We start from the raw sequence: 26,152 nt of genomic DNA on the forward strand, positions 1-26,152 counted from the left end.
CTGTGACACCTACCTCCTAGGAACACAGACAGCGTCACTAGGAACCTGGCAGTTCTGATCCCAGGGGAACGGCTCCTGGGCGACACAGCTGGCTCAGCTCCACTGTGCTCTTTGGAGGAGTCATTACCCAATGACGACATCTTGTCCCCATGCCAGCCGACTTCTGTCACGGCAGCTTTATGCCATGGTGCTTTCCCGTTGGCTCTGGATGCTCCTCGGGGAGACCTCTGCAGACAGTATGCTGCAGGGAGGTGATCAAAGGGGATGCTGTCATGGCTGCAGCTCCAGGAGATAAGGGGATGATGAGGAAGGACAGTGTGTGCATGGGCTAGCGGTGCTGTGTGTGTGTGTGTGTGTGTGTGTGTGTGTGTGTGAGCGAGCACCATTCGCTTGTCTGTGCATGTGTATGAGCCTGTGTTTGCACACATTTCCTGCGCATGGATGGTATGCCTGTGCATGCATATGCGGTGTGAGCGTGTGTGTGCAGGTGGGTATATACCACCTGCCTGTGTCTGGCCCTGTGACTGCAGGTCTGCGTCTATGTTCTGGGTCTACAGAGGTGAATATGTTGGGTCATGTGTGAGTGAAGATGAGATCAGAGCATAAGAGTGAAGGAGACCTGGGACCCTTGAATCAGGGGATGGAAATCTACAGTAGGTGTTGAGAGCCTCACTGAGAAGACTTTTCTAACTCTTGCTGTCCTCCGTTCACGTTGTTTGGAAGAAGTGAGGTTTCCATCAGCAATTCAGTTCCGACAGCAACAAGGAAACCATTGTCTGAACCACAGGCCTCCTCTGGACCACTCTCCAGAAACCATTCCAACGCTGGGAGTTGGCCTGACCTAGACCTCTCTAGACTGGCAATGCTGGTGTCTCCCCCACCTCTGCAGTGTCCTCCCCGCCTCTGCAGTGTCCTCCCCGCCTCTGCACTGTCCCCCCACCTCTGCAGTGTCCTCCCCGCCTCTGCAGTGTCCTCCCCGCCTCTGCACTGTCTCCCCCACCTCTGCACTGTCTCCCCCGCCTCTGCACTGTCTCCCCACCTCTGCACTGTCTCCCCCACCTCTGCAGTGTCCTCCCCGCCTCTGCACTGTCTACGCCACCTCTGCACTGTCTACGCCACCTCTGCACTGTCTCCCCACCTCTGCAGTGTCCTCCCCGCCTCTGCACTGTCTACGCCACCTCTGCAGTGTCTCCCCCACCTCTGCAGTGTCTCCCCACCTCTGCAGTGTCCTCCCCGCCTCTGCTGTGTCTCCCCACCTCTGCAGTGTCCTCCCCGCCTCTGCACTGTCTCCCCACCTCTGCACTGTCTACGCCACCTCTGCAGTGTCTCCCCCACCTCTGCTGTGTCTCCCCCACCTCTGCAGTGTCTCCCTTGCCTCTGCAGTGTCCTCCCCGCCTCTGTACTGTCTCCCCCACCTCTGCAGTGTCCTCCCCGCCTCTGCACTGTCTCCGCCACCTCTGCAGTGTCTCCCTTGCCTCTGCACTGTCCCCCCACCTCTGCAGTGTCCTCCCCGCCTCTGCTGTGTTTACGCCACCTCTGCAGTCTCTACTGTCTCTATACTATCCCCCCTCTGCACTGCCCTGTCTCTGCACTGCCGCCCCCCTGCCTCTGCACTTCCCCCGTCTCTGCACTGTCTCCCCTGCCTCTGTACTGTCTCCCCCGTCTCTGCACTGTCTCCCCCGTCTCTGCACTGTCTCCCCCGTCTCTGCACAGTCTCCCCTGTCTCTGCGGTGTCTCTCCTGTCTCTGCACTGTCTCCCCCGTCTCTGCACTGTCTCCCCCGTCTCTGCACTGTCTCCCCCGTCTCTGCACTGTCTCCCCCGTCTCTGCACTGTCTCCCCTGTCTCTGCACTGTCTCCCCCGTCTCTGCACTGTCTCCCCCGCCTCTGCGGTGTCTCCCTGTCTCTATAGCACCTGCCTTGACTCTTCAGTGTCTCCTGTCTCTGCGGTGTCTCTCCTGTCTCTGCACTGTCTCCCCTGTCTCTGCACTGTCTCTCCTGCCTTTTCACCCTATTCCCTTCCTCTGCTCCCCTTTCCCTACCTCTTCACTTCCTATCCTGCCTTTGTTCCATTTCACTATATGAAACTTTTTATACCATGACCTCAGAGGAGAGACTATTTTTTCAGTTTCTTCTCACGGCTGGAGCAGACTTCTACGGTGGCAGTGTGGATAGGTGTGACCTATAGACCAGGAGAAGGCTGTGGGGTGCCTGGTTGTTCCTTCCCCCTCACTTATTCATCCCTTCTCATCACTGACTTGACTGTCTGCCTTTTGGTGCTAGGCACAGCTGCTGTGGGGCCATGGTGTGCCACAGTGAGACTCCAGGATCTCCTTTTCACTTCCAGCTGGCGCAGCTAGGCCCTCCGCAGGAACACTGCTACCACTGCCACACCCGCAGATGCCAGGAGAGACCCATGGACTCGCCCTGGCTGACGTGGGGACACACTGTGGCATAGCTGTCGGTTCACAACTACATAACTCTATGTTAGCCCATGGCAGCCCCTCTCTGTGTAGGTTCTAGGGGTTCAGGGACTGAGACCTACTGTCTGTGTGCTCCACTTTTTCTCTTTGCCAGTTTAACAAGTTCCTGGCTGCCTTGGTGGCCTTTGCATATAACAATGTAACAGTTGTTACCAAACTAAATTAGAAAACTCCCGAGATGATACAGGGGAGGCCAATGGGTGCTTTAGACACCGGTAACAAGTTGGCATTATTAATAAGGAGCTACCACGCTGCCTCCGGGAGCAGTGGCTTTAGGTGTGGACAGCCAACTGGGAGGATTTTTTACTTTCCAGTCCAACAGGGACCATGGACCTCCGAGAAGCCCAAGTCCTTCCCAGGACAGACTGCTTATTTCTCTATGTACCGCTTCGTTTAGTTCATATTTTAAGACACATTCCTGTTGAGAGGCCCAGCTACTATTTTTTGCCATTTTTCCCCCTGCAAAATGAGAGTAACGGCGCTTCCTCTTCTCGGTTACCAAAGCATGAGACGAAGGCACGGTGAGAGGAGACTCGGCGCTCTGCGCCTGGCACTCCGCTATTGCTCAGTCTCTGGGCCAGCTATTTTAGGATCCCGCAGTCTTTTCTCTCCTCACACAGCCCTCTGCCGTTTGGCTTGCTGTCTCTAGATACACATGGTGCTGTGGTTCTCGTGTTTTGCATGACGGCCTAGAACCTTCCCCAAATATCTTCCCAGCCAGATATCCCTGCCTGGGAGATGGTCCGCCGCGCTCAGAGCTGCTCTGTGATCCGCCCGTGTGTCTGCTTGTACCCACGTTCTCTTGGAGCATCTGCCTCATCACCTGGCCCCGCTGCTGTCTCCTGATGCTGCCCCCCCGCCATGCTGTATCTTTAATTGAGAATAGATTGAAAATAAGATTAAAGTGAGGTCCTCGGGTGAGTGTGGGAGCTTCCCGACATACCAGTCCCATGATGATGCCCAGGAGGGCTTTTTAGGGCCTGTAACTCTGCCATGAGAGCATGCTCCCTGGCCCTCTGAGATTCCTGGAGATTATATGATTGCTGGACTGCAAACGTGATCCAACACATCTGTGTGTGACTGTGCCAAGTTTGTTCTGTGCCTCCGGGGAGATGGAAAGGGCACGGGGGTTTAACCCTGCGTGTGAGTCAGTTCATCCTGGGGGACCTGACCTAGACTTTGTCCCATCTACAGAGGGAGGCTCAAGGTGTGTGACAGGTGGCTGTGTAGATTAGCAGCCTATTAGTGCAGCGGTGACGGGGGATATGTGACAGGAGCTGAGTCAGAAGGGCGTCCAGTAGAGCTACAGGCACTTCAGAAAGTAGCAGGCCCTGTGTCCCACTGTGGAACTTCTGTAAGGGAGGACACAGCAGCCAGGGATCAGCCGTGGACACAGGAGACTCCCCACTGCCGGGACTGAGAACATCACCACCCACTGTCCTGCCCACCCACAGCTCTCACCGCTTCACCACTTCGCGCTTCCAGAACACTTGCGGGCATGTTGCCCAGGCAACCAGAACGCCACTGTGTTGTTACCCATCAGTCTCCCTCAAGCACCTGTGAAGGCTCTGGAGCAATATCCCCCTCGTCCCAAAGTCACTGTGTGCTCCCAGGAAGGAGCAGGGCCCTGAGCTTGCTTGGCTACTGGAGAGCAGTGGAGAAATCAGGACCCCAGGGCACCTACAGAGAACGCAGCCAGCGGTACTTGCCCAGTACTCCTGGGTACCTTTTAAAGAGCTTCTCGAGTTTAGCCTGCTCTGTGGGCAGGGCAACTGAGGCACAGAGCAGTTATGTAAACTGTCCATGCTTGTATAGGTAGCAGGTTGCAATGCCAAGGCCTAGACCACCATCTGAGACTATCTTCGCTCTTGCCAAGATGTTCTGCTGCAATAGGAGCAGTGTTTGGCCTCAGTGGTCCCCCTTTCCAATTCTACCGCCCCATAGCCCAACTGAGGGACATCTGTAGCTCCCCACTGGCCCATAGATGAAGCTCATCAAAATCCAGAAGCACTGTCAAGTTAAAAGTACCCTCAGGAAGTCAGAGACTGCACACCAAGTTAGGTGGGATCTTGGGAAGCTCCTAAACCAAAACAGGCAAGATTGGAATACAGCCTGGAGCCAGCAGCCATGAGGTTGTGACAGGGGGAGTCGGTGATGTATGTCATATCAGGGGAAGCTGGGAGGAGAGTCCCCAGAACACACCGTTCCCTTGCAGCTTCCGTGTGAATCTCAAGTATTCTGAGGTGAACAGCATTCTTAGCAAGTTCACAGAAGTGGGGAGAAGCCAGGAAGTGTCTGGGGTGGGACCCTGGTTCTGATGTTCCCATCCCAGCTGAGCCCCAGGTGAAGGGGCATTCTGATCAAGCATGAGAGAGGACTCCGTCACACAAGGCTGACCAGGTGCCTGGTCTCCCTGCTGTTGTCTCTGTAACTCCAGCTCCTTGAGATCATTCCTGACCTGGCTGAGAAGTTGCTGATCGTGGAAGGCTGGGTCTGGTTTGAAGGGAGGGAGGACCTCAGACTCCACACTACCTACCTTGTGTTGGTGGTGGGGAAACAGGGCCTCCCAGAAAAGGATCCACAAGCCTGGGCTCTGGCTAACTTCTACAGCAACTTCAGGGTGAAGATCTGGGGTAACACGGCAGGTTCAGGCAGGCTCCTGCAGTGGGCTCTGAGACAAAAGTAGCTTGGACCCGCCACCTCTAGGCAGTTCTGACTTCTACCTGTAGTGTGCGAGGTGGCTCTGGCCACACGACACCAGGAATTCACTCTTCCCACTCCCATTGACTGTGAGCCCCATCGAGAGGAAACTCCTTTTCCAGGAGCACATGCCGCCACATCTGGGTCCCCAGAAGGGTATGACTGTGGGTGAAGAAACGTCTATGTCTCTCTTAAATGACAGTGATTTTCTTCCATGGAGAAACTATATAGAAGGGAGTGAATTGAACCTTAGTCCACTGAATCTTATTAAACAATTCTTGGGGAAAAGTGATTTCAATAAAAATTTTAAAGGAAGAGAAGCAAGGAGCTGCAAACTAGAAAATAAAGGTGGATGGAGGTAACGGTGTGCACGGCTCGCGGGCTCTGCTTTTCCTTTGCACGGTGTCCTTGGAGATGAGCAAGAGGTGAATGTCACGAGGCCAGGAGGGACCCTAAGTCCTAGGGACTCCCACAGAGCCCACTCCACACAGACTGAGTCTCCACAGCATCCACATACCTTGCCTGTGACTCAGAAGGCTGGCTCAGGCCTTCCGGTTTGCAGCCAGGGCTCAAGATTAGGAGGTCACAGAGAGTGTCCACATCAGTCCCCAGAGCACTCACACACTCCTTTACGAGTCCTGTCCTTTTTCATTGTTACTGAGATGTAATCTACATGCCATTACGTTCCCTGCCTTTGAGTGCATGGTCCAACGGTTTTGTGTTTTCATACGGTGTCTCGCTGCCACTGCAATGAATTTTAGGACATTCCGTCACCCCCAAAAGAACCTCTCCAGTAGGCAGTCCCTCCCAAAGAGTCCCTCCCTGTACTCTGCCATAACCACTGGCTACCCTGCAGGATCTGGGAATCTTCTATCTGTGTCAGACCCAGAGATCGTGCCAACTCTTCCATCTATGTGTGGCCCTACTCCTGGCTCCTTTGCCTTTGTGTATGGATGGTACTTCCTGCCTTTCTGGGATCAAATGCTACTCTGTGTCTGGATGTGTTCCATGTGCCTATCTGTTGGGTGATGCTTGGGGTGTTTGCATTGGGCTACTATGAGGCGCCATGTTAGACACATGAGTGTCCAGGTATGTACGATTTTCCAAGGGTCACCAAATCGTTTTCTACAGCAGGCAGGTGAGTTTACATACCCACCTTGTGTGTGTGTGTGTGTGTGTGTGTGTGTGTATCCTAGTCTCCCGGCAGCAGCAGCTCTTGGTGTGTTCCATCATTATTGCTATTGGTGACCTTGAGGAGTAAAGTGGGTGACACATTCTGAAGGGCCAGTTGAAATGTCCTGGAGTTTGCGGAAACTCCACGTGGCCTCCTGGGTGAGCATGTGGCCCATTGGCACTGGTACTTGATGGTAGGGTAGGCCAGCATGTTGCGAATCCTCCTCCTGGCATCTGGGAGGATGTCAGACAGCTAACAATGCCTCGGTGCCTTCCTGAGGTGGAGCCCTCTGCTAATGGCTTCATTTTGTATCAGAGCATGTCTGAAAACCCCTAACTCTGTACTGAACACCCGTGGTTCTGCAGGAGGAATGAGGAGAGGAGGCCCTTGTAGGGTTACAGGGATCCTTAAAGACCAGTCCAGGGGTGTTCCCTGCAGACCAGACCTACTGCCATGAGGTCAGGTCTCATGCAGGGCCCAGCACTCTACTGTCCAGTGGGGCAGGCCCTTGTCCCAACTGACAGCTGCTTCCCCCGCACTGCGCTCTATTTCCCCTCTGAGCAAACGCATCCCTTTAAAAGCGATCTGCCGGGCTGAGGAGGAGCAGGGCATCCGCCTCCCCAGCCCCATTGCCAGGGTTGGGTTTTCTGCATAACAGCTGGGTGTCTTGGAAATGAGAAGGTTTCTATGGTTACCAATTACAGCCCATGATTGGTGAAAAATCACAGAAATATCCTGTGTGTGAAGTTATGCCGGGGAGGCAGGCCTAGGCTTAGGTGTTGTGTTTTTAATTTCCTGGGGCGATATTTCTCGGAGTACTGACGGCAGGCAGCTCTGCTTTCCTGCTTCCCAGTCGGCCTGCCCCGTGGGGCTAGGAGACATCTAGGGGGACTTGATGGGGCCTGCTAGCTTCTGGCAGAATTTGGAGGGAACTACTGAGTTCTGGTGGGGTGTCATGGAGCCTGCGGAGCCCAGCACAGGCCTAGGAGTACTTACTAGAAGGATCTAGCATAGGGCCTGAACTTCTAGGGGTCTGGATGGTTCTCTTGGGCAGCTGGGATGAGGGCAAGGGTGCTAACTGGGCTAGGAGAGGCTTAGAAGGATCTGGTGAGGCTTTTTGGGACCTGGTGGGACTTGCTGGACTAGTCTGACGGAGTCTGGTAGGGCCAAATGGAGCCTAGAGGGATATGGTAAGTCTGGGTGGGATCTGTTGAGGCCCGGAGAGTAATAGAATGTTCCAGTAGAATTTGGGTATGGTCTAATGAGTTCTGGAGGCGCCTGGGGTCCTAGTGAAGTCTGGAGGGAATTGGTGGAACCCAGTGGGGGCTAGGGAGCCCTGCGGGGCCTGGTAAGGTTTGCTAGAGACTTGTAGAGCCTCATAGGGTTTGGTTGATGGTGCCATGACAAGCTGGCAAGGCTCTATAAAGCCTAGAGCACCTGCCAGGGCCTAGTGAGGCCTCACAGCTACTCAGACCATCTCACTCACAGAGAAGCAGACACCTACCCAGATATGCAGGCAAGAAAAGACACAGGGTTCTCACCATTCTGTCCCTACAGGGTCACCTGCAGCTCCAAGGAGAGGCCCTTCCAAGTATGCAGGGGAGTCTCACACTGACCTAGATTTCTGCTCACAGTGATGACAACCCTGTGCCTGCTGGAGTTTGGCTGCTCGTGCGGAGTAACAACACAGAGGTAGAAAGAGCCCAGAGGCGTCAGCCTAATGAGCTCTTCCTCCTTCAGACTGCAAAGTGCTTTCATTCTGATTAAAAAAGCCGGGCCTTATTATTTGGAGACCGGTGCTTTTTGCTAATTAGTCCCAGTGAACTCAAATTTCTTTCTCAGGGGCCAACTCCTTCCCAACCATCAGTGGGTCTCAGCTTCAGGCACGTGGGGTTCAGCACAGGCTGAGAAAGATCGTGCACATCCTTGAATAAACACAGTTCCATCCACTGAAGGGCGAGCAAGGACATGCTTGCACACTCACACTGACACAGACCCACACTTGGGTACAGAGATGTATAGACCCATAGAGAGATATAGAGAAAGGCACAGTCACCAAGACACATGGATACACACACAAATAATTACACAGATGGACATAGTGGTACCTTCTTGCACACTGACTCTCACTCCCAGGGGAACACTCGCAGATACATCAGTACACCCACATATGCTCAGTGTCACGCTGGCAGACACGCTCACAAATTGACTCCCTCAGACTCTCACGCACAAGCAGTCACATCCGGCACTCACGTACACCCACCTGGAGGTGCTCCACCCCCTGCCGGCACACGCATCCACGTGGGCTTCACACGCACATTACAGTGGCACACCCTGATACATGCAGTCACTTTTAAAAATGCACACACGTGACACCTTATAAAGAAAACCAACCCCACGTGCATTTCGGGGCCTGGCAGGCACAGCTGTGGAGGCTGGTAGTTCAGGGTACCTAACGCCCCGCACCCGCTCTCCCTGCAGCAGCCTCTGGGGAAGTTTTAGATTCCTTCTAACTTTCAGATATGAAGTTAGTTGATGATGAGAACTGACTTTGAATGGCACCTATAATCAGTCCTCAATTACCTATGCTGGGGGAAGGAGGAGCGCGTGGGCTATATCCTCCACTCCTGGCTGTGTGGGTCTGCGTGCTGTTCTGAATTTCTGTGTGCCATTACAACATCCCTGGGTCTAGAGGGGACTTGTGCTCAGCTAGTGGAGCTGCCCATGGACTCGGGACAGGGATGGTCCCAACAGGATCCAGACAAGCAGATATCATGTTTCCCACCTGCTCCCAGCAGGGCGAGCATCAGCCTCCCCTCCTGATTGGCTGTGCTCAGTCTGGTCGTTCTCAGTCCAGCCCCAGCTGAAGATGAGAATTTCCAAAGGGCATCTGCATCAGACATAAACAGGAGGGGTGGAAATGTCAACAGAGTAGGCACCTAGAACTGAAGCTTTCAGCTTTTCCTGAGCCGCAGCATGTTCCCAGAGCGACACCCAGGGAAGGCCAGACAGAAGGAGCGTTGCTGGGCTGTGTCCAGGTGGAGGACAAGCAGGCGTAAGCCCAGCTCGGAGGACTAAAGGGTCACGGGGTTTTGGGAAGGGTGGACAAACCCTGTACTCTAGGGGGAGACCCTTCCCCTCTGCCTCCTGCTGCCTCCCAGAGCTTGAGGCCGAGTCAGCTGGCCACTGGGAGCAGATGTTCTCATCACTTTCTGTCACCTCCATTGTGGGCAAGTCTTCAGGGGCAAGATGGAGGAGGGGGCTTTGGTGGCCGGGTCCCGTGCCATTGAAGGGGACTCTTAGGTTACCATTCAAGAGGTCCCTGAGCTGGAAGCAGCTGTCTCCAACACAAAGTGACCACTGTAGAGGAACACAGTGCATGCCCCTGAGCTGGCCCAGAGGCTTCTGGGGTCTTTTCCAGGTTCAGATGAGCTCTTTTTACAACCAAAGGTTGCCCCCATCCGGTGGGGTTAGAGGTGGCCCTGGGCAGAGCCATCTTGCTGCCCCACTGTCCGCTGACTACTCTGCTCTCTCTCCTCAGCTCCATGTCCATCCGCTGGCCCGGCCGCTCTCTCGGAAGCCATGCCTGGATACTGATAGCCATGCTTCAGCTTGTAGCCGACTTCTCGTCCTGTGATTCGTTAGGCCCAGGGCCTGAGTTTCGGCTCCTCTCACGCCCACAGAGGCCCCAGCGGCTGTGGAGTCTGCGAAGCGGACCCCCAACAAGGCTACCAACACCAGCCTGGAGTCCCCGCTCTGCCCGGGCCGAACGTGCCCACGGGCCCATACAGATGCAGACTCCCCGTGCTCGGAGGGCCCACAGGCCCAGGGACCAGGTGGCCACCCTCGGACCCAAAGGGGGACTCACCAAGCCCCCAGCTGCCACCGGATCCAGCCCTTCCCTCCCTTCTGCATCGGCCTCATCCTCCATGGTGGCCGCTGGCACTGCAGAACAACAGAGCCTCCTCAGGCGGGGCAGGAGACACACACATGATGCAGCGTTCAATGATTTCGACTTTCGTGGTGGCAGGCCCACGACAGAGACAGAATTCATAGCCTGGGGGCCTACGGGGGATGAGGAAGCCCTAGAATCCAACACTTTCCCTGGTGGGTTCGGCCCCACCACAGTCTCCATCTTGCAAACACGGAAGACAACTGTGGCTACCACCACCACCACCACGGCCAGCACGGCCACCGCCATGACACTGCAGACTAAGGGGGTCACCGAGTCCCTAGATCCCTGGAAAAGGACCCCTGTTGGGGTTAGCACAACAGAGCCTTCCACCAGTCCCAGCAACAATGGGAAAGATATCCAGCCCCCAAGGATCTTGGGGGAGACCTCAGGTAGGTGACCTCTTTGTTTTTCTGCTCTGGCTTGGGGAGAGGCAGGATGCAGGGTGGTTTGGGATAGGAGGCTGCTCAGATGTCCCCAGGAGTATAAACGATGGCAGAGAGAGAAGAGCTGAGTGTGGGCTCTGAGGAGAGATTGGCTGTCATGTGGAACACAGTAACTTCAGTGCCTACCTACATGGTTATATTCAGGCTACGGTCTCCCGGGCACATCACGTGTCAGTGTTAAGGGGTTAAGGGACCGTGTGATCTTCAAAGCCTTCAGGGTATTGGCTGTTTGGGGCTGGTTCACTGCTAGATGGAACTTGTCCCAAGGTTAGGAATGACCTTGAATTATCAGGAAAGATGAAGGGCAGATGAGGAGAAGAACTCCCTGTGTTGCTGATTGAAGCTCTGCAGATGGGTTCTTCTCTTCCCTCAGGGAGGAGTTGGGGGAGGGCCTCTGGGGTGGGGCAGATGCAAGGCTTTGGCTCCCTCACCCTGCAGTCCTTTTCTCGGGCCATGTGGACAGTTGCAGCTCCTTTGCTGGAGACATCTCCTTCTGTGCGACTCTGCTTATCTTCTTCCCTGCCTCATCCTCTAGTATCTGCAACACAGGTAGCCCTGGTCACGCCCCAGGCCAGGGTTTGTCCCAATGCCAGCAGCCAGGGGAGAAAGAGCTGACAGCTAGTCCCCTCCCACAATCCCCAGCATAGCCCACGGTAACATGAAAGTTCGGGCATGTGGGCATCGCCCCCACAAACAGCAGCCCTGGCTGATCCTCCCACGTAGGGAGAAGCTCCCGACAGCAGCAGGAATGGCGGGGGGTGAGACTCAAGCCTCAGTCTGGTGGGAAGGAGGAGGGGCAGCTCCTGAGGTTCTCTCTTGGGCAGTTGGTACAGCGTCTCTGCACCTGGTTTTTTCTCTGCACCTGTGCCTCCTTCCTTTGGGTAGGCAGACATGGGCTAGCTGTTGGGCAGGTTTTCATGGGGTAAGCAGCCTTTCTCCTTCAACCGCCAACCTCCTTCCTTCCTGCCCTGAACAGCAAAACCCACTGGTTTTATCCTGCAGCACCTTGGTCCTCTGGGAAGTTCACCCTGGAAACAAAACTAGTCTTAAACCATGTCAAGGACAGGGACAACTCTAAGCCTGGCAGCTCCTGGGAAGGAGATCTAGGGTTGCCTAGGCGTCTGGCCCACAGCCTCCCTGGGGAATCCACAGTGTTGGAGTGGAGACAGGGGCATGAAGGAGGGGCCAGTGGCTGTTCATCTCAGGGCCAGACGTCTGCAAGCAATTCCCATAGCATCTGTCTTAACTTCTACCGACTCATCAGCCATAATCGTAATGGAATTTGGCGCTTCTCTTGCTGACTGTCACCTCCCCTGAATACGTCACTCACTGTATAGACACGGATGAGGAAACAAGTTCCCATTTGTCCCAAATTACATCTGCTATTACGAACGTTAAACGCCTGGGACAGCACTGTGAGGCTTAGCAAATTAACTCACCGTACATCGGCTGTTGCTAATCCAACCCGACAGATGCTTATCTCCGAAAAAATTTATGGTTCTTCATAATATAATCTGCTGCTAGATTAATTTGTTTAGCAAAACAGATTTAGAAGAGGGAAAATATGTGTGTTTGCTTCGAATGCAGAGAAATGTAAATTCTGGCAATGATGCCAGCCTGCAGGAAAGGGAGGCCTCTGAGCTGGCCTGCTTGGGGGATGGACAGTGGTGGCTCAATGAGAGAAGAGAGGGTTTGCGAGGACGCCTGTAGCCAGACTCCCTATAGTCCAGTTCTCCGTAGAAGCAGTTCATGTTAGGTCCTGGGGAGAGATGCCTGTTGGTACTGAGGATGGGATATCTTGGATGACTGAGGGAAGCCATATAGTCTCCAGATGCTTGTTTACAATATCATATGGAATCTGAGGGAGTAGGGGTGGTGTAGAGAATCTCCTAACTGAGGCTTGTGTAGTCCTGCATGGCTGCAGCAAGGACCAGCTGGTGCTGCCTGTATGCCTGCGATTCTCCCCTCTGTTTTCTGTTGCCATGTCTCCCTGGATAAGGTCTCCTCTCACAGTGTCATCTTCTTCTCCTGAGCTCTCAAAGCTGGAAACTCGTCCTGCATACCTGCTGTTCTGGTTCCATGATCAGGGTCCAGCTTCTGCAGAGAGACCATACCTACCTGCTGTTTTTATACCCAGCTGGAGTAGCTAGAGGATGTGCTTGACCATGTCAGAGGCAGGAAAGCTCAGCAGGAATTAGAGAGTTCCTACTGGCAGAAACCTAGAACTGGGCTTCCATGAAGTCAGTTCTGTTCTACACAGAGGGATCTTAGGTTTTTGGTTTTGTTGCTTCTGCATACAACAATTTAGGAATGATACGTTACATTTTCCTGAGGTCCAGGCTTTCCTATTGGCAATGTGGGGACTCTGGAATTACTCAGGACCTAGGGTTGCAAAGAATAGCTTCTGGAATTTCCAGAGAGCTCCTCTTTCAGGAGTCAGATGACAAGTGGGAAGACTGGTAGGTGTTCCTGGATTTTAGAGTAGTGAATTTGCTTGGGCAACAGTTTATCCTCTCCATGCCTCCATGGGAATTCAACAGCTCTCTGATGCCGATCTTCGTTGTACAGTTAAAGTACATAGTTCCCTTCATGAGCATAGAATCTGACACCTCCTAACTGTCCAATGTGTGTTTGGCAATGTTAAGATAAGTATGAGGATGATGATGGCGATAACATTGAAGATGGAGATGACAATAATGGTGACAATGGTAGTATCAGTGGTGGCGGTGAAGGTGACAATGAGGATGACAGGCTGGTGAGATGATAGTGTTGGTATGAATAGTGATGGGGAGGTGGTGAAGATGTTGACACGGGCAACTCTGGCCATGCTGGGGATGGTCATTCTCATGAAGGGAATGATCATGTTAATGGTGGTAGTGGTAATATTGATGGTGATGACATTGAAGAAGGTGGTGATGTTGGTGATGGTAATGATTGGATGATAATGGGCTAAGTGCTGCTGATGGTGGTGGTGATAGTGGTGATAGTAATGGTTGTGGTGAGGGTGATGATGCAGGTGAGGGTGATGATGCAGGTGAAGGTGATGGTGTTGGTGATGGTGATGATGTTGGTGAGGGTGGTGATGTTGGTGAGGGTGATGATGGTGATGATGCAGGTGAGGGTGATGAAGTTGGTGAGGGTGATGGTGTTGGTGAGGGTGATGGTGTTGGTGAGGGTGATGATGTTGGTAAGGGTGATGATGTTGGTGAGGGTGATGGTGTTGGTGAGGGTGATGATGTTGGTGAGGGTGATGGTGTTAGTGAGGGTGATGATGCAGGTGAGGGTGATGATGCAGGTGAGGGTGATGATGCTGGTGAGGGTGATGATGCAGGTGAGGGTGATGATGTTGGTGAGGGTGATGATGTTGGTGAGGGTGATGGTGTTGGTGAGGGTGATAATGTTGGTGAGGGTGATGATGGTTATGATGCAGGTGAGGGTGATGATGTTGGTGAGGGTGATGATGGTTATGATGCAGGTGAGGGTGATGATGTTGGTGAGGATGATGATGGTTATGATGCAGGTGAGGGTGATGATGTTGGTGAGGGTGATGATGGTTATGATGCAGGTGATGGTGTTGGTGAGGGTGATGGTGTTAGTGAGGGTGATGATGCAGGTGAGGGTGATGATGCAGGTGAGGGTGGTGATGCAGGTGAAGGTGATGGTGTTGGTGATGGTGATGATAGTGATGATGTTGGTGAGGGTGATGATGGTTATGATGCAGGTGAGGGTGATGGTGTTGGTGAGGGTGATGGTGTTAGTGAGGGTGATGATGCAGGTGAGGGTGATGATGTTGATGAGGGTTGATGATGTTGATGAGGGTTGATGGTGTTGGTGAGAGTTGATGGTGTTGGTGAGGGTTGATGGTGTTGGTGAGGGTGATGGTGTTGGTGAGGGTGATGGTGCTGGTGAGGGTGATGATGATGGTGAGGGTGATGATGCAGGTGAGGGTGATGATGCAGGTGAGGGTGATGATGTTGATGAGGGTGACGATGTTGGTGAGGATGACGGTGTTGGTGAGGGTGATGATGCAGGTGAAGGTGATGATGTTGGTGATGGTGATGACAGGATGATAATGGTGGTAGTAATGGTGATGGTCATAGTGGTGATGATAAAGTTGAGGCCAGTGATGGAACTATTGATGGCATTGATGGAAATGATGGTGGAGATGATCGATGGTGATGAAGTTGGTGGTAACAATTATGGCGATGGTAAAGACAATGGTAGTTATAGAGTTGGTGGAGATAGTGGTGGAATAGTAACGATTGTGCTTGTACAAATGTTATGAATGGTGATGGTAGTGGTATCGGTGCTGCTGGCGATGGTGAGAGCAGTGATGATGTTGATGACAACAGTGATGTCATCTCAGATCATTGTGCTGATTGGCTGCTGCTGGCATTGAGGACCCCGTTAATGAAGTCCCGAGACCTTGTCTCTGACCTTGATGCTCTCTGGAGAGGTGTACATGCTCTATTGGAATTGCTTGGGATGGAAAATCACCTGGTGCATAGGCACAGGGGTGACAAGCTGCAGCCTTACGTGTGTGCTGGCAGCCGAGAGGTAGGTCATGTGGCTCGGCAGTTGGCCTGAGGTTGAAGGAGGAGGCTCCCTGCAGGGTGGCTTGGTCTATCTCTCACAGTCCAATCACCGGTCTGCTCTGAATCAGAAATCAGAGTCTCCAGGAGAAACAGAAAGTCCTTGCATGAACTTTCACCTCACACTCAAGGGAGTCCACGAGGAGCTCAAGCCAACAGATTCTGGCTGGTAGACATGCCCTCTTCAGAAATGCTTGGAAGATGGGCGTTTGGCTATGGCTAGTGCTTACAGCTGACTCCTGGACTTGCATGGTGGTGTGTGTTCCATGATTGGTCCAGAGTGCCCAGAGCTATTAGACGACACTTTCCACAGCTGTGAGATTCAGATCTCTCAGAAGGTGAGCCACCCAGGAGGGCAGCCAGGCCTGTCTCCACTGATTCATCCCTTCTTGTGACTCCAGCCCCTTGAGGATATGATGGCTTAGATGTCACTGAAGTCCTTGCCTCGTCATTTTTACATTGCATCTACTCATGTGTCTCCGAGGATCACCTCTAAACTGCTCTGTGCGTCCTCCTGTGGGGCCTTCAGTGCCTTTAGCTGCTGTGGCTTTTGTAAGCGCTGGAGGTGGGGGTGGGGCAGTGATGCTTTCCCTGTACCTCAGCAGCCAATGGGCCGAGCAGGGGAACTGAGCAGCTGATCATGGGATAATGTCCGGTGACAGTGAAGTATTCTCTAAATACTGGCGTTGGAGTGGAAGGAAATGAGAAGCAGTTACACCCGTGAGAGGCCAACTCCTTCTATTGAGAACCACTGTGGCAATTTAAACAGCGAGCCCCTTTTAATTAAGTTGCTGGGTATTTGCTACCAGGGAAGAGGTTCTGTCCTTAATTGAACGACGCCTGCAGCAAATGGCTCATGAACTTCAGAAGTTTCCAGTGGCTTCACTGGGATAAGAGCATCAAAGAACAAAAGTGTACAAAGCTCCTCAACCTCTTCAACTGTGGACCACAGCTTCCAGAGCCTCTGTGGGAGCTGTCTCAGCCAACAAGGCCCCGCAGCACGCGAATGCTGTACTGTTTACGGTCACAGGCGAGGGTGAGGGATGGCCAGCAGCTCCCTGGTCCCACAGTGTCTGCTTTTGCTGAGCGAAGCCCTGCTCAGACCCAGGTGGAGGGAGACTCATTTGGCTCCCCTCTCCTGGGGAGCATTTGGCCGGTCTTCTTTCATTTCCCTTACGTGTGCTGCAGCCTTGGTTCATAGCACTCAGCGCCCGTTCAGCTCCTTTTGTCCCCCAGGGCCTTGTTCTCCTTCTGAGAGCTTATCAGGGGTGGGAGGCTCTCTGAGGCTGGTCCCACCCACTACCCATCCTGAGCACAGGTTACCTGGAAGCTGCTGAGACTGACTCTCCCCAGCCTTTCCCTTGCTGGGACTTGGAGGCCTGTCTCTGCGTGTCGTCCTGCAGAGGGGTTAATGTGTACCAGTGAAGGACCCGATGGTCTTCCTGCCTGGAAACCAGTTTCCTCTCTGAGAGTGAGAATGTTGACTAAGTGGGCTTGGGGGAGTCGGGGGTCTCACAAGGGCACCCTGATGAGCACATCCTACATTACACATGCCACTATATGCTGCTTGGTAACAACTCCGTGTAACATACATGTGACTGAACGTCTGACTGTTATCTATGCCTGGGGAGCCATCCTGAGCACTGAGCTTAGATATCTGACGGAATGCCATTTTTAGCACCGTTATTCCTGGTGTAAGAAGACCAGCTTTAGAGCCACTGACTTCCTGATCATTCATGCACCAAGCCAGCCATTCTTTTAGTTGATGTAAAAGGCTTTAGCTCTGCTAGGAGCAGCTTGGGGGCAGGGAAGCCTAGCCTTTCGCGCTCTTTCCAAGGGGTTGGGAGATTCATTTGGGAAGGTGAGATAGGTCGGGGCACGCCCTCATGTAAGGACAGCAGGGTTGTCCCCAAACACCAGTTTCACGAGTGGCACTGGCAGTGCTGGGGCCCGAGGACACGAAGACTGCTGAAGGGGGAGGGGCTGGGACAGGCTGTGGGAAGGGGGCACTGACTGAAGAGTTGAGTGTGCATAGCCTTATCTAACCTAGAGTCTTGATGGAAAACTTATTTCTGAAGACCGTTGCTCCTCCATTGCTCCTCTGCTGCCCCTCCACTGCCCCTCCAACACCCTTCTGCTGCCCCTCCACTGCCCCCTCCACTGCCTTCCATTGCCCCCTCCACTGCCCCTCCAACACCCTTCTGCTGCCCCTCCATTGCCCCCTCCACTGCCTTCCATTGCCCCCTCCACTGCCCCTCCAACACCCTTCTGCTGCCCCTCCACTGCCCCCTCCACTGCCTTCCATTGCCCCCTCCACTGCCCCTCCAACACCCTTCTGCTGCCCCTCCATTGCCCCCTCCACTGCCTTCCATTGCCCCCTCCACTGCCCCTCCAACACCCTTCTGCTGCCCCTCCACTGCCTCCGCTGCCTCTCTAGTATCTCCACTGCCCCTCCACTGCCCCCTCCACTGCCTTCCACTGCCTCTCCACTGCCCTCTACTGTCCCTCCGCTGGTCTTAGCCCCACCTACCCACCTCCAAACCCCAGTCCAGAGCCAGCTGTCGTAGTGAGCTAGATTGAGTGCTTGTCTGTTGTGGAGAATGCTCTAGAGCCTTCATTTTGGAGTGACAAGTGGCTTCTCTCCTGGTGAACTCCTCTCTACCGTGGAGCAGGAGGGCCAGGAGGATGTCAGATCGCGGGTTTGAATGAGATTTGCCAGCAAGCGTTTCACCCCCACCTTTATGGCAGGTAAGTTCCCAGTGATGCTCCAGGGCTCCCAGCCTGCCACAGCTGCCAGATTCTGGAGAGTCAGCCAAAATTGCAGCAGCCCTACGCCTGGAGGCTGTGCCAGATGGTCCAATGCAGAGATGAGGCTGAGTGCCTCTGCTCAGATGTGGATCAGCAAGTCCCGAAACCCGACACCTCACACTCTGTTGGAGGGGTGCAGTAGTCAGCTGTAATGGAGGAAGGAGGGATCCTTTAGAAGTGTCTTCCAGCAGTGAGAGACAGGCTTGTCATGAGGGTAGAGAGCAAATATCTACCTAAGGAGGTGCCTGCAGGGTCACCTGAGGAGATGAAGCCAATACCGGTAGGAGGAGAGCCTGCTGGTGAAGATTCAGCTGGACCTCTGTCCATGGTGGCATGCCTGTGTGTCCTTAGCTGCCCCGTGTGACCTCACTGGTCTTGTGGCTTCTTCACTTGCACAGTTGAAAAGTAACTTTCCTTTCCCAAGGTTGCTCTGAGACTGGGCTGTGTCAGTTGTGTGGATACTGGCACTGAGGCCAGTGGCCAGGCATGTACAGTGCATCCATGGGCAACTCCCTGGGCTACCCTGGGGCGTCTCAGTGTTGGGGACTCCAAGTGCTACTGGCTTCCATCTCTTTCATTGTCTCTCCAAAGCCAAATTATAGATGGCTGTCTATCTAAGGCTGGTCTGTCCCTGTTTTCTGTGGTGGTCCTCCAGACCACAGGACCCCTCACTCTAGGTGGTAGCACACCATTCTCCCGTGGTTTGTGAGAGCAGGCAGACCTAAGATTTACATGACCAACTAATGTTTTGTGGGGTAAGAAGTGTCCCTGTCCTGGAGCTAGGTGAGGTGATGGCCAGAATCCAGGCAGGAGATGCCTGCAGCCATCTTGTAGGTTTCTGTTCCAAAGCCTTGTGGAGGAATCCAATGTAGATGGTGAGGAGAAGGTCAGTCTAGAAGGTTTCCCAAGTCTGAAGTCTAAGAAGTTCTTGTTTTCCATGGGCTGGAGTATCTTTAACCAGCTGGACAAAGCATGATGGATAGGGGCCTGGAGCAGACAATCATCCACGCCTTTCTGGAGTTATGTTAAACTGTTTTACTAGAACTGTTTGTTGGTCAGCTTCTGGTCACTGTAACCAATGCCTGAGGTAGCTCAGAAGTGGAAAGGTTTTTGATCCTTGTTTTGAAGGCATCATTCCATGACTGGTTGTTGGTTTGGCCCTGTGGCAGCTTGGACCATTTGCGTGAAGCATGGGTGGAAGAGAGATGTTCATTGTGTGTCTTGGGTCCCATAGCCTCCTTCAGGAACCCGCCCCAATGACCTCAGCATGCTCACTGGATCTTACCTCTGGTTGGTCCCATTTCTTTCAGCACCTAAGCAGCGTCAAGCCTTCAAGCATACAGGTCTCAGGGGACTTTTAAGACTCACACATAGCAACGGCCCAGGGAGGATGTGTAGTGCAGCTGCCCCAGGGGCCACTGGGAAACCCGAATGGAACTCAAAAGCCGTTCATGGATGTGGAGGTGGCTTGACCATTGCAGACACAGTGGTCTGTCTGGGGAGACAACCTGAGAGGAGCCTGGGTGCTGGGGGCGGGGTAGTATGCCTTTCACACAGGGAGAGCTGGCCCTGGCTAGGGAGCTGGCAGACATACTTTCTAGAGTGATGAGCTACTAGCATGGGAGCCGGGGACAGACTCTAATGTCGCTGAGCTGAAGGAAGTGACCAGTGGTCCCAGTACAGGTGGAGGTTAGCTTCCAGTACTGTATTATAGTGAGGGGAGCCCCTGCTGCCCTGCTCCACACCCGAGGAATCAGCATCAAAGGCTGGGCTCCGCTCTCTAGAACTCCTGGCTCAGGCAGGAGCCAGAGAAGCCATATTCAGAAATCCCATCTGACTGTCCTGCAAAAGACAGCAAGGCATCTATCTGGTGTTATGGCAAACCACCACCACCTTATTTTAGAGAGTTATTTTTGTTATTTAAAACCATATTCTATGTTTGTGTGCAAGAGTCCAAGTGCCAGAGGGTCCCCCAGACCTTTTGGAGCTCGAGTTTCAGGTGACACTCTGTCATGGGTACCGGAAACCAGATTCAGGTCCTCTGGAAGAGCTGTCAGTCATCTCTTCAGCTCCCTCCCACCTCTTTAAAATAGACCTTAAGGTAGTGAAGAAAGGACATACCCCAAAGGGTCGCCCCCATGCCCTAACCCGTTCCCCGTGGCCTCTTCTGGGTGTGGGTCCCCATAGAAGGCCCAGCCGCTCCCCCTCCGCAGAGAACCACCTGTGCAGCTGTTCTCTGAGTGGCGTGGGTGACATCTGTTCCTTCCTGAGTCATCAGCTCGCAGCTCTCAACACTCCAGGTGCCCTTTCCCAGGCTCAGGCAGGTAAATACCAGGAGGTGACAAACCCTCAGCGCGGGAGGGGCCCTGGGAAGTGGGCTCCTGTCTCCCCGCTTCCTCTCTGGAGCACAGAGCCATGCTGATGGCAGCAGATCTCCTTCCCGCTGGAGCCCCAGGACATCTGAGGTCCCTACCTCCCACTTCTCTCATGGTGCTGCTGGAGCTTTTGACCCCTGCAGGTGGCGCTTATGGCCCCTTGGTCACCTCCCCCTGGCATCTGCAGCATTTGGTTACTGCTATCACGGACCTTCATGTCATCATATGTAACCACATCCTGATCCTTGGGAAACGGGAAGATTGCACTGTCCGTGGGTGTCCCCTGCACCTGACCCAGAGCCTGGTGCCAAGCACGCTGAGGGCAGTTCTAGCGTATTTCCTGTTGTTATTCCTGCCTCTGTAGAACCCCCATACCAGTGCGGGTAAGGCTGTGCCTCCCTGCGACTGGCGGGATAGGACTGGGCGAGGGGACATCATGCAGAACCATTTTAGGCATTGGAGCCTGTGCTGCTAGTGGACTCGTTAGGAAGCCCACCTTGCTGGCTGGATGAACATGGTAGAGTTCTGAGAAGGGGTCACTGAGGGACCTGTGGCGGGCCGGGGGGGGGGGCTCTGAATGCTTGGGAATTTGGGCCGTCCTCACTGACAGGCACTGAAAAGCTGGGCTTTCTGCCTACATCAGGAGGAAACAGATCTCGTCAGCACCTGGGATGAGCTTGAAGCAGACCCTGCCCAGGTTGTTAGGACCTAAACCAACCTCAGAACAGTGGGACTCTGACCTCCCTCGGTATCTATGAACCCCTGAATGGGGCCCAAGCCCCAAGCCCAGCAAGATTCCTGACCTTTCCACCCTGTTCTCTGCTGTCTGGTGAAGAGAGCCCAGTAAGGGTTGGGAGTGGGCCTGAGAGAGCAGATGGTTGGGATGCATAGTGAATGGAGCCAAGGGTGGCAGGGTGGGTGACTTTTGGGTGTGGGACTAGGCTGGGCTGACCCACTTAGCTGCCTCCATTGCCTGCTCAGTGATTAGGTGACAAGATTCAAAAGACAACAAACCTTTCTCCGAGATGGCTTTACCAGACGTGTTCTCCAGTTCCCTGGAGGGTTGGAGGGCCCTCTTCATTGGGGCATAACTGCCACTCACACTGCCCTGGAGGGCATTCAACATCCCAAAGGGCTCTCATGACTACTGGGGACCTGACTAGTGGCCGGGGAGGCACAGGAGGTGCCCAGTGGGTTCAGGGACAGCCACACACAGAGTTTCAGCATGGTCCACGAAGGTGCCCAAAGGCAAGCAGAGCTGCGCTCAGAGCTGAACCCAGGGTGGCACTGCACTGTGCTGGAGCTTCAGTCTTCAGTGGCAGATGGCTGGGTGCTGGCACCTCAGAGCAGAGCAGGGTGTACTTGGTAGAGTTGCTGGCATTTCCCTCGCTGGCCCGGGGCTCTTTTGCATGCTGTCAGGCACAGGCTCTGTCCCCAGTTTCCAGGAATCAGCAGGAACTGTGGCTTACAGCCTTCTGGGTGTCCACTGGCATTTGGCCTGCGGACCCTGCATCCACCTCCCCTCAGCCACTCTCGTATGTTATGCTCAGGGTGAATCTGGTGCCCGATATCCCCAAGGAGACTTAGTCTTTGTGCCTGTGTTCCCGTCAGGCTTGGGTTGTGTGGTGCTTGCCGGCATGTGACAGCCTGGGAAAAAAATGTCATTGAGGTGGATTATACTACAATTCCCAGAGATGGTTCATTCATTAATAAACAGCCTCCTCCTTCCTCTGTAAACAGCATCTACAGGACACAGATAAGCAGCCCAGCTTCTCAGATCAGGACATGGGGCATTGCCTTATTGGCAGAGGGGGGGCAGATAGGAGGGATTGGGGTCTATGTCCTCTGAGGACCACCGCTGTGTGCACCTCCGTGCTGAGGTACTTCTTGTCCAGCTGCAGTGTTAAGTCCCCCACCAGGATGACCCACTTAACATGTGTGGGTTCTGACTAGCTGCCCATGGGACGTGACTGCACAGTGATCATGTGAAGGTCTCCAGAAGCCTGGGGGGCATGTCCCTGTGTCCAGCAGCAGCTCCAGCTGAGTGTGGGCAGGTCTGGGTCCTTCTGAAGCTGAGGGAAGCTCAGTTCCTCCTCTCTTCCCACTTCTAGTGGCTCCAGGCTATTCCTTGGTTTGTGGATAGACAGATAGACAACTCTTCCCTTTTTTAAATGTGCTTCTGCCCGGAACTGCCTTTCTTCCCAGGGACCCCAGCTGTTACTGCCCTTGATGACTTCCTGGTAACTCGATGAACTCATTGTTTCTGTTAGCCAGGCTGTTGAAGCCCCAGGCCTGTCAATCAGTCAGCCCTATGTCCGTCAGTCAGTCAGTCCTGTGTCCGTCAGTCACTCAGTCATATTTCCAGCAGTCATTCATACCAGAGCAATCATCATCCTCCCTGCAGAGGAAGGCCAGTTATTGACAGAGGTGTGTAGCTTGCTGGAGTGAAGGAGAACCCATCCCCCTACAGAGAACAGTCAATAGTGCTGGAATACCTGCCAGAGGCACATAGCACTGGGTACCCAGAACAGGAAGATGTTCTGCCTAGCCTCCCTCCTCACTCTGTGATGGGTGATCTCACCCCTGCCTGACTGGATCAGACTCCTCTGACATCTTCATTTCCCACTAAGCCCAAGTCTGTTGCTCCCCTCTTTGGTTTCTCCCCTTGGTCTCTTTGGGCTTGACCCCCAAACTTTTTAGGTTGTCCTGAAAATTCTTCTTGTTCTATGAATTTTTTAAGTAGGTAAAAAAAAGTTCAGATTCCTTCATATGCTGTGTCCACATGGGTCTACTTCTCTGTTCTTGCGTGCGGATGCGTCCTCCAAGAGTGAATAAATGGCAGTCAAAGCGGGGCTTGAGTGCCCTCGGCCAGCAGAGTCCTGTCACTCTGAAGTGACAGGGTCAGATTGAAAAGTGAGAAGGAAGCTCCCGTGTGTATGGTCCCAACATGAACTGGTGGCCCTGGGGCTGCCAGCGTGGTCAGCTCTCTCAGAGCCCTGGATGGTCTGTGAGTGGTGCAGGGAACTAGGAACGCAGGTGCGCATGTCCCCACCATCCCCCCTGGTTCTGGAAGAAAACTGAGGGTTGCCCTCCGTACCCATTCCCTGCGCCCATTGCTCCTATGTGGCCGGGGCTTGCGGCAATGTCTCCACAATTGATCCTCTATACCTCTCCGTGGTCAGTGGCATCGTGTGAACCGCAGGTGCCAGCCACATTGTGCTGGCATGTGTGAGACCACTTGCCGGGGCAGATGGGTGTGTACTGGGAGATACATATCTCTGTGGTCGGGAGAGCCCCACCTCCCTTCCCTTCCCCAGGACAGCCTGAGAAAATGCAGGCTGGTGACCGCTGGCCCCTCAGGTCTGAATTGAGCAAACAGTGCCTGTTTTGGGGGCCATCCTTCCCACTCTGTGATCTGCACAGGAACTTGGTTTGCTGTGCATTTCTCCTTGTGTGTGCATGCGCCCATGGAGGGGCGGTAGTTCCTGTGGCACCCAGGGCAAGGTTGCCCCCTGGGGGAAGAAGAAGATATTGTCTGAGTCCTGGAGTGACTTGCTGCTCCGTAGCCCTGCTCGAGCCTCTCCTTCCCTCACAGGGCTTGTCAACAGCTCCAAATCTCCTGCGCTCTGAGGCCCAGGAACTCAGACTTCTCAGTAAGGAGTCCAGATCTACACCATGCTGGCAGCCAGCCTCTGGACCTGTGACTCTAACCTCAGTGTCCCCTCTTGTGTTAGTGGAGGCCAGTGCAGAACTGCGTGGCAGAGGCCCTCCTGGGTGGCCTGGGTCAATTAGAGCATGTGCCTGGCACAGATGGGACATGAACAACCATAGAATGGCACCTGCATGTCCTGTGAGACCGTGAGATCCGGCTGGGCTGACAATATAGTAGGCACCCTTCCCCAGATCAGTGCGGCCGTGGACAAGGCCTGCAGGCTGGGACCCTGCACCTTTCAGAAACCTGCACACAGCAGAGGGGAACTGGTTTGCTCTAGACCCAGGCCTTCAGCCTCTGCTTTCTGCATCTCCAAACCCTGGGCGCACAGCCCAGAAGGGCAGCCTAACAGGCTATTCTCGACAGGAGAAGTGGCCCCCAGGTCACCCATCCACCTGTCGGTTCTTCAGTCACGCTCTGCTCAGTCCTCCTACGCCACACACCTTCCGAGTGTGAGAAGCCTAGACCCCAAGGGGCAGTATCAAGTCAGAGTGACCACCTCCCTCCATTCCCTCTGTGTCAGGCCAGAGGAGGGCCACTGTGACGCATACTGTTTCCCGTACACCCGCAAATGCTGGCCTTGGTTCTGCCTACACACCGTGGTCTGTTAGACCAGAAATAGAACGGGAAGCGTTTCGCTCTGATTTCTGTGCTCATAATTCTAGGGCAAGATGCCCTTATGAGATGTAGATCAAACGGGGGGGGGGGGTCATGTGACTGGCGTGCATGGTTGCATGTCCTTGACAGAGCTCCAGTTAGCGGCTCTCCTAAGTGGTCACGTCTGGGTATTGACTTCTCTCAGCCTAGAGAGAGCGAGAGCAAGCATTTGCAGTGCTTCTTATCACAATTAAAATACAAATCCAGACAGATGGGCAAAGGCCTTGAACTCGGGGCTCCTGTTCTAAAAAATAAATAAATAAATAAAAATGACACCCACCCAGACCACAGACGTTTGCAGATGAAAGTGACAGTGGTCTGGGTCTTGTGGGTCCCTCCTGCTTTAACATCGTCACTTAGCACAGCTTGCCTGGGTCCTTCCAGTAAGAACAGACTAACGGTTCGTCTTGAATTACATCTAGAAATGTGTGCCAGTGATTCAGGAGGCGGACACGGCCCTGGTCCCAAGTCAGTCAATGATGGTCACAGAGGCTCAGAGAAGTTAAGCCACTTGCCCGGGGTCACACAGTCTGGCAGGGCGGAGTCAGGTCTAAACTCCAGCTTTCGAGGACGCAACCGTGACCTATTTCAATTAATTCCCTCATCACCCTGTGGGGTAGATGATATTAAAAAACACAGTTTACAAATTAGGAAGTTCAAGGAGGAGTCTGTCACCTGTCTGTTTCTGCCACGTGACCACAGAACACATTGGGTGGAGTGACGTCACCTGTCAGCAGTCTTTGTGGGGCTCGTGAAGGGAGTGAGGGAAGAGGGTGGGTCCCAGGAGGAGCCATGGCGAGAGTGTGACAGAATGGGGTAGGGTCCTGCTGCTCTCCCCCAGGTCTGGACATGGCTTCTGAGTCCAGAAGCTTCCTTGTGTCCTTACAGGGAATGCAGAATGCTGCACCTGCCCCATGCCTGTGAGCTTTCTGCTTTCCTTCAGCCTCCAGTTGGTTTGCCTTCCTGCTTCTCCAGCCCCTGCCCCCCGTACACACACCTGCCCTGTCTGAGCTGGGTCACAGTGCTGGCTTTTTATTTTGTTTTGTTTTGTTTTTTTGTCAACTTGACACAAACTTTCTTCTCTGGGAAGAGGGAATTTCAGTTGAGAAAATGCCCCCATGAGATTGACCCATATGCAAGTCTGGGGTGGGAAGCATTTTCTTGATTGATGATTGATGGGGGAGGGTCCAGCCCACTGTGGGTGGTACCACTGCTGGGCAGGTGGGACATCTGAGGAAGTAGGCTGAGCAAGCCA

General features: G+C 53.8%; 1 protein-coding gene across 1 annotated transcript in view; it reads left to right on the plus strand.

Annotated features, from left to right (window-relative positions):
* The window catches only part of Ajap1 (adherens junctions associated protein 1), a 110,586-nt gene that overhangs the window by 40,359 nt on the left and 44,075 nt on the right, over positions 1-26,152 (plus strand). Inside the window, exon 2 of the mRNA XM_057784565.1 lies at positions 9,897-10,699. Within this exon, the coding sequence (XP_057640548.1) occupies positions 9,897-10,699 (803 nt within the window). The remainder of the gene's footprint in view (positions 1-9,896; positions 10,700-26,152) is intronic.

Source organism: Chionomys nivalis, chromosome 11 (genome assembly GCF_950005125.1).
Source record: "Chionomys nivalis chromosome 11, mChiNiv1.1, whole genome shotgun sequence".
NCBI classification, from domain to species: domain Eukaryota; kingdom Metazoa; phylum Chordata; class Mammalia; order Rodentia; family Cricetidae; genus Chionomys; species Chionomys nivalis.